Raw genomic sequence first — 8,208 nt, 5'->3', positions numbered from 1 at the left:
TGAACACCTTCAAGAGTAAATTGGATGCTTATCTTGCTGGGATCCTATGACCCCAGCTGACTTCCTGCCCTTTGGGCAGGGGGCTGAACTCAATCTCGATGTCTATGAAATCTAAGAAACATCCAAGATTCCATTTAGATTAAATGCTGCAAAAAAATGTTAACACTAAATTCCCATGCATTTTGGTGTTTACTTTGTTCTCTTTTGGCTTGATTTATCAATATAATACATTATTCCAGCTTACTGCCAGTGAAATTCCAGTGACTTGCTTGAATTTTCCCTCATTTAAGTCTGGTAGAGCACTGATGAGTAAGTCTTGTGGGGGCCTGATTTTCTATGGTGCAAAGCATCATCTGACAGTTCAGAACTAGAAATTATATCCTTAACAGTTTTATGTAGTATCCGTTGATGGTACCATTGAGAGTTTGACCCATGTAAATAAGAAATAGAAATTGCAAGACTGGGCCTTACTTTTCAGACATACATTTCCTCCGACATCTAGTTTTATAAAAATGTTAGAACACCACACAAAAGCAACTTAAGCACTCCCAGAATTTTATAAGGCTCTATGCTATGCTATGATCCTAATGTTGATTTATATTAAAAAAATTACATTCCATTGTACCGTCCTTTGTACTGAGAGATTGTTCAAGGTAAAAAATGTTTTTATACACAGGATGTCAGGTACCTTTCTAATAGTCTGTGAGTAGCATCAGTTTGCTAGAGGCTTGCTAGAGAAGCTTTTGTAACACTAAACCTTTAATGAAATAAAAATATAAAATAGAGCAAGTGCAAATATACAGTACTCATTCTTCAGTGTATATATTCCCCCTATGCTAAACATAATGTTCCCTACATATACACGCCTGTACAAATAGACTCATATATATATATATATATAATTCAACCCCTCTTTGAATCTTTGCTATGCTATGTAGCACCTGTGGCAATAAGTCCCAGTCCAATTACTTTTTCATACGGGTATTTCCTTTTATCAGTTTAGCATCTGCCACCTTTTAGTAGAATGTTCCCTTGTTCTTATGTTGTAAGACAAGGAAAAGATAAAAGGACTTCAATATTATTAGCCCAAGCAATACTAACATTTTCCAAACTCTAAAGTCCAGTCATTGTTCAATATGTGGCAGAGTTACAAAACTATGTATAGTATGATTAAGCATTTACAAAAATACTCACTCTAATTGTTGGCTGAAACCAAGTTTGTGTGGTTGTATCAAAGACATGAACATCATTGTGCCATCCCCAGTATATTTGCCCTTCCTGAAACAGGAAAGTTAAATAAATTTTTAAAATATAATTTTAAATTTAAATCTCACACTTCCTGTGGTTTGTCAAAAAGTTTTGGGCATAAAAATGACAAGTTAAAAGAAAGTAAATGAATTATGAGGAAATTCTTCTTGGACTTCCAGAAGGCCTCCAACACAGTGTCCCACCCAGTTCTGGTGGGCAAGCTGAGGGACTGTGGCATTGATGAATGCACAGTCACCTGGGTAGCAAACTGTCTCCAGGGGTGCACCCAGAGGGTGGTGGTGGATGGGTTGATGTCGACCTGGGAGGGTGTGGGCAGTGGAGTCCCCCAGGGCTCGGTCCTTGGACCGGTGCTGTTCAACATCTGGACGAGGGTGTGGAGAGCACCCTGTTCAAGTTTGCTGAAGACACCAAGCTGTGGGGTAAAGTGAATACACTGGCAGGCAGGGACTGCATCCAGGCAGACCTGGATAGGTTACAGAAGTGGGTGGATCTGAACAGGATGCGGTTCAACACGGACAAGTGCAGAGTGCTGCACCTGGGGAGAGGGAACCAGCATTATGGTTATAAGTTAGGGGCTGCCCCTCTCGGCAGCACAGAGGCAGAAAGAGATCTTGGAGTCATGATTGACTCCAGGATGAATATGAGTTGCCAATGTGACAAAGCAATAGGCAGAGCCAACCACACCCTGTCCTGCATCAACAGGGGTGGGGGGAAGAAGCCCAGTGGGGCTGGCTCCCAGGCAGGGGAGAAGCCCACAGTGTGGGTTTACCCTTTCCCCCCATGGGCAACTGGTGCCTCCCAAGTCTGAGGGGGCACTTCTGCTGGCACTTCCAGTTTTGCTGTTGGTGTTTCCAGGGGGTGCACAGCTGATCTCAGGGAGTGCATGTGCTGGAGCAGAGAACGCAGCCCAGGGCTGTGAGTTAACTTGAAATAGAAAAGGATCTGAGAAAGAAGTTCCATAAACCGGTTTGATGTAAATAAGTTAAATCTGATATTACATCCATCCAAGTTTACTTTAAACCAGTTTCGGCCATTTTGAAAGCAGTTTAACTGCACTAAACTTCAGTTCTGTTACAGGTTTAAACCAGTTCCTGATCACTTAAGCCAGTTTGTGCATAGCTTCTGCCCCTAGCCTTAGCAGAATGTACTTAGTATAATCAAATTGTTTACTTGCTTGGTAAGACATTTTCTTGCAGGTTAATGCTAATATATGATTTAAGGCAGTGTTTCTCAGCTGGTGGGTTACAACCCAAAAGTGGGTCTCTTGGGACAATTGGAGCCAGTGGGTGTGCGTGCATCTACGAAGGCAGATGCATGTGGCCAGCATACAGTGAGGCTAGGTCATGGGAGCAGCCCCAGCCACTGAGCACAGATAAGTGTATGGGGAGCAGAGGATGGAAATCCGGGGGCTGTCTGGAAGGTGCGTGTGCGCAGGTGCTGAGGACGGTGGCCAGATGCAGGTCTGCAGAAGGGCAGGGGGACTGGCGAGAAGGTGCCTGACCTTTCAGCAGGGGAAGGAGGCAAGGGTGGTTCTTTGCAGCGGGGAGCTGCATGCCTGGATGCCTGGCATAGGGCCAGTGCCCATACACATAGGGCATTCACTACTCATGCTCCAGCCCAAGGGGGATGGGGTATCTGGAAGTCCTCTGGCAGGGCCGGGCAGGCACAGGGGACTGTGGATTGGGAGTGAGGAGCACCATCATGGCCCAGAGGGGAATAAGGGGCTGTGGCTTGGGGGTGAGGGGCTCTGGCAAGAGACTTTGGGCTGGGCATTGGCAGCGCCAGTGGGGTGTGGATCAGGACAAGTTATCGATCTTGGCAAATGGGTCCCAGAATGAAAAAGGTTGAGAACCACTGATTTAAGGGACCTGTTCTTAATGCTCATCTAGCTCTTGTTAACAGTAGTAACAGTTGCTCACACACAAAGAGTCTGCTTATTCATGTTCCAATTAGGATACTGTAAGTCAGACATCTTAAAATAAAGATGCTTATTGTGTATAATTAAATAAGTGAAGATATTTGATTATATTTAAAGTTCCATATTCACATTCAAGGAAGTCAATGCTAGAATTTTCTTTAAATGAAAATTTCAGAATGGAATAAAATATCCCCCATTTTCTTTAATATTTGTGTCCCTTTATTTGGAAAATGCAGTCTTGTGTTCCTACAATATGTAGGAAAAACAACTGTGACTTCAATCTTAAATGGAAGATTAAATTCTAAATTAATATTGATGAAAATGCATAGTGACAAATTAAAGAGAAAGCAGAATCTCTCATACCAATTGGCTGCAGTGCAACAATTATTCTTCAATAATCAAAAGGAACTAACCATTCTAAAACAGTAACACATTTCACAGGTCTCTTACCCAAAATGCATCGTGAACATCAAAACAGTCACTCAGTTCATTGTGTTTCCTACATCCATAACCACCAAAATATATTAACCTGAAAGAACAAAAAAACTGAAGAACTCAATTTGTTTTAAATGAAAGTTCAGTTTAGTATTTTGATAAACTGCACCTTTTAATTCTTATTTCATTTAGAAATATGAATTAATTAACCTCCCCTTCATTAATCTGTAAACAAAGGAAAACATTTCATACTATATATATTGATGTTCTTGTTCCCTTTTAAGTTCTTTTGACCATCTTGCTCTCCTGTTTTTAAGTTATTCTGTTTTTCTTAGTGTAAACCACCCTGAGGCTTTGTTGGGAAGGGCAGCATATTAATTAATTAATTAGCACACTAATTTTATGATGCAGGTAGAGTCACCATACACATAAATGTGCCTGACACAAACCTGCAAAAGCAAGGGAATTAATTTTGAAACTGAAGTACAGTATTAAGAGACATCATGTTATTGTGTCACATCTTGAAAGCATGGAATACAGAAATCAATTAAATGTTTATTCTGTTCTGTATACATTGTATATCATCTTTGTTTACAATGGTGTTCACAGAAAACTGCCTTTCATGCTTTTTATCGTTTTCCTAATGACCAATGCTACTTTCCTATCTAGACTCTTCCATGAAAATTATAGGATCTGAAGTAAAATGTTTACATATTTTAGTTCAATATATTTAAATAATTAAAGCTATATTTAAAAAGCTCTTACAATGTAAGTATTGAGCCTTCGAAAAATGTACATATTAAATAAAAATATATACATAAATAATTTAAATCAATAAAGTAAAAATATCCAAGACTCTCAAAGCACTTCACAACGTTTAATTAATTAAACACCCCTCCAAAGTGAAGTTATAGGTACTATTATTCCAGTTCTACAGAAAATGGAGGTATAAGTGAAGAAATCTTTCCAAAGTCACATAGGCTGTCATAATCAGAACTACAGTCTCCTGAGTCCTAACCTTGTGTTACAGCACTTCTTCCCTTTGATTAATAGGTATTAAAAATATTATTGATATGTTACCTGTCCTTATACACCCAGCAGGAAAGCTTGTCACGTGGTGTAGGAGGTTGACCTTTAAAATTTGTAATTTTTTTCCACCTATAGGTTCCATTTTTTGTTCGCAAATTAACATAATATAGCTTAAAAGAAAAAATTAATATTTTCAGTATAAAGTAAATGATTTTGAAGAATCAAGCACAACTCATCAATAGCTGTGATGAAAAAGAGCAAAAGAAAATCATAATTATTCCTTAAAAAAAGTCAGCATGTAGTGACTAGGCTGAAAAGAGATTGATCTGCTGACTAAGCACAAGCAAAGTACAGCTAGAAGCAATGAAATCTTCCACATCTGAAGTCAGCTGAAACATGGATGTCAAACACAGGTCCCACAGGCCACATCTGTCCTGCAGAGCCTTGTCATCTGGCCCATGGGGCTCCCAGAGAAGTGCAGAATTTGGTGGTGGGGCAAGCTGGGGTGAGACCCCTTGCTGAAATCCAGAATAAGGAACACCATTGAGGATGTGTGCCAGAAGTGGTGGGGGTGAGCAAGAGCTGCATTCATCCCCATGGCTCCCAGATGTCACCTGCCTTGTTGCCAGAGGTGGGTCCACACCCAGTCTGCAAGGAGCTCTGTGGTCTAGAACTGACCCAGGAGGCCAACCAGTTTGACACCCATAAACTAAAGTTTTGCAACTGACTTCAACAAGGCCAGTATTTCACCCTTTGTTTCTAACAACCTGAAACGCTTCTGCCTGACCTAGTCTGGACTGTATAAACTAGGGGTTTGAAAATCAGTGCTTCTTGGAAATAAAGCATATGAACTTGTTTACTAATCTAAACTGGCACTGACACTAATGCTTCCACTGCATTAATAGACTAAAATAACTTATTTCCTATATTTCACTACTGATTAGCATTTAACAGTTGTCCACAATCATCAGGAAAACCAGCCATCCTATTAATATTGACTAATTATTAGCTGACCATCCAAAGAAATAACCAACAAGCCACTACAGAGAAAAGAAAAAGTGAAAATGTGAAATAAGCCTAATTATAGCGGCAAACTTATTTTTCCACTAGAAATAAGATTAGTCTAGGGAAATACTAGCAAGCTTTAAAAACTGAAATCTTAACATGTTGGCATTACCATAACCCTTTCAAAACTAGCAGTGAAGACAAAGGGAATTGTGCACAGGCTCAGAGATTACAGAATGAGATCCACAATTTTAAGTACACTCTAAAATAAAACCAAAACTTCAGCCTTAGATTTTCTCTGTTTAACTGTAAAGTGTTCTCTGCTTTGTTAGAAGTCTCTGTTATTAGTCATTCAATTACAATACACTCAGTATTAAAAAAAACATTACCCGATTACTGTATCCTTTATCATCAAATCCACCAAATATGTACAGCTTCCCATTAATGCAAGCTCCACAGCTTCCGGACATAGAGGTAGGTAACTCTCCTTCCATCAGGTGCATTGTCCTGCAAGTCAACAAATTCATTAAATCGTATAATTAGGTTCCTACATAACTGTTTAGGAAATGCAGGAGTGTAAGCAATACAACTAAGAAATTTCCTGGGTTATCGACGCCAATACCCTGCTATAAAAGGCAACTGTATCATGCAATACTAAATTTAAAAAGTTCAATTCGAAGACTTTTCTTCTCCTACTTTTCCTAATTAAAGTTTGTTCCATATTTTCAGTGATTTGATGGTCCTTCAAATGTCCAACTTAACTATATTTGTGCTTAGTTTATACTCATTTGCTCTTACTCAAACCTTGCCTTTTAGTTCTAATTAGATTGTGAGTTTTTTCAGGACAGTGACCAAGTGGGACTACATGATTATATAGTCCCACAGTTGCTGTAATACCTTTGGTGGTATGTAATATCAAAAAGATCACTACAGTCAACTGTATTAGATTCAGGCTGTGTAGTGGAAAAACTATTTCTAATTAATCTTGTACATAAAATGATTAAGTATAAAGCATATTAAAAATATATTAAAGAATGTTATTAAGACTGCAAGGTCAAACACTCAACATTTAAGAAACACCACAGGATTAAGACTGCCTGTGCAACCCTAAAGGACTTTTTTTGTGCCTATGCATTATGATCCAGTCTTTAATTACATTTTCACGTGCCATTTTTCCCACAGAATTTCTGCCTCATTTAGTACAAAGAATAGACAGAACTTAATTTATGGAATCACTGATTTCCTCATGGGGTTTTCTAATATTTAAATGTTCCTAAAATTGTAAGGTGATGAAGTGCACCATTTTACAGTGGGAAAATAAGGCACAGAGAGATTCAAGTAAAAATTATTCACTAATTTTGGGTGTCAAGTCTGACACAACTAGAACCTGGCTTTGCAGGATGCTTAGTATAACAGTGTTTGAATATTCAAGAACAGTTCCAGGAACTTCAGTTGCTGTTTTGAGTGCTTTGTACTTCTGCAAATCTGACCAAGTTAAGTACCCAGAAACTTAGAAGCACAAATTAGCAACCTGCCTACCTTTACACAGGTGCTCTATATTACAGATAGGGACAGAATACAAGTTTATAAAAACACAAAATAGGCCTAGTTTATGTAGCTGAAACAATAGTCTTTTTAACCATAAATAATAATAATCAGTCAAAGCAGCAGTTTGTAAATTAATAATAAAAAATGTGACTTACCATAATGCAGTGTCAATTTCATAGACCCAAAGTTCATCATTTGGTAAATATACTTCATTTTCTTCAATTGACTATAAAGAAAAAGGTAAGCAAAATACATTTCAGTTATGCTTCATAGACCATTACAGCTTATTACAAACTTGTAGCTTACAAAACACAGGGTATTCAATACCCCTGCCCTTTCAGCTCTGGGCAAAGATCTCAAAAGCAACATTAGGTCCTCGAAGAATGAACCCAGAAAAATGAGGGAGACCAGATTTGAAATTCCTGATAAAACCTCTGAGAGGAGGTTGCAGTCTTCCGAATTGCTGACAGTCATGGATCCGGGTTTTCCGATTGCCATGGAAAAATACAAATTTCCTCCTTAAAAAGGAGAAGAACACAGATTTTCCCCCTTTAAAGGAGGAAACCATGGAAAACTACGGATTTCCCTTTGCAGGCTGGCAGAATTCCAGCCTGCAAGGGGCTGCGTGGGGCTGAGAGGACAGAGACGCAGGGGATGCTACATGCTGCATGCCCCCGTGCAAATATGCATGTGGCAGCCAGGAAGTGAAGAACAGCTCCCTCCAGGTAAATCTGTGGAGGCACATGCGCCTCCCCCATTGCATGGCTTGTGGACCCCCCCACCGCAACACCTGTACCCACACTCCACCTTCCTCATATACTGCAGGGCTGGCAGTGGGCGGCCGCAGGTTGGGACTGAGGGACACTGGCAGGGCCAGGGGACTGTGGGTCAGGAGTGAGAGGAACCTGCAGGGCTGGATGGGCTGTGACTTGAGAGTGAGGGGCAACAGCACAGGCCGTATCACCTGTGCCCTTCCCCCACCCCCCCACGCCAGGGCTGCTCAA

The 8,208-nt window shown here is 39.9% G+C and overlaps 1 protein-coding gene across 1 annotated transcript in view; it reads right to left on the bottom strand.

Moving 5' to 3' along the window:
- Positions 1–8,208, bottom strand: part of KLHDC1 (kelch domain containing 1) — a 44,543-nt gene that overhangs the window by 34,519 nt on the left and 1,816 nt on the right. The window contains exons 2-6 of the mRNA XM_019550988.1: positions 7,360–7,430; positions 6,046–6,163; positions 4,703–4,821; positions 3,638–3,716; positions 1,195–1,278 (exon numbers count right to left, since the gene is read on the bottom strand). Coding sequence (XP_019406533.1) covers positions 1,195–1,278; positions 3,638–3,716; positions 4,703–4,821; positions 6,046–6,163; positions 7,360–7,430 — 471 coding nt within the window. The remainder of the gene's footprint in view (positions 1–1,194; positions 1,279–3,637; positions 3,717–4,702; positions 4,822–6,045; positions 6,164–7,359; positions 7,431–8,208) is intronic.

Source organism: Crocodylus porosus, unplaced genomic scaffold (assembly GCF_001723895.1).
Source record: "Crocodylus porosus isolate Cpor-Errol unplaced genomic scaffold, CroPor_comp1, whole genome shotgun sequence".
Classification (NCBI taxonomy): domain Eukaryota; kingdom Metazoa; phylum Chordata; order Crocodylia; family Crocodylidae; genus Crocodylus; species Crocodylus porosus.
Note: the sequence above shows the minus strand (reverse complement) of the source record. Positions and strands in the feature narration are given on the sequence as shown.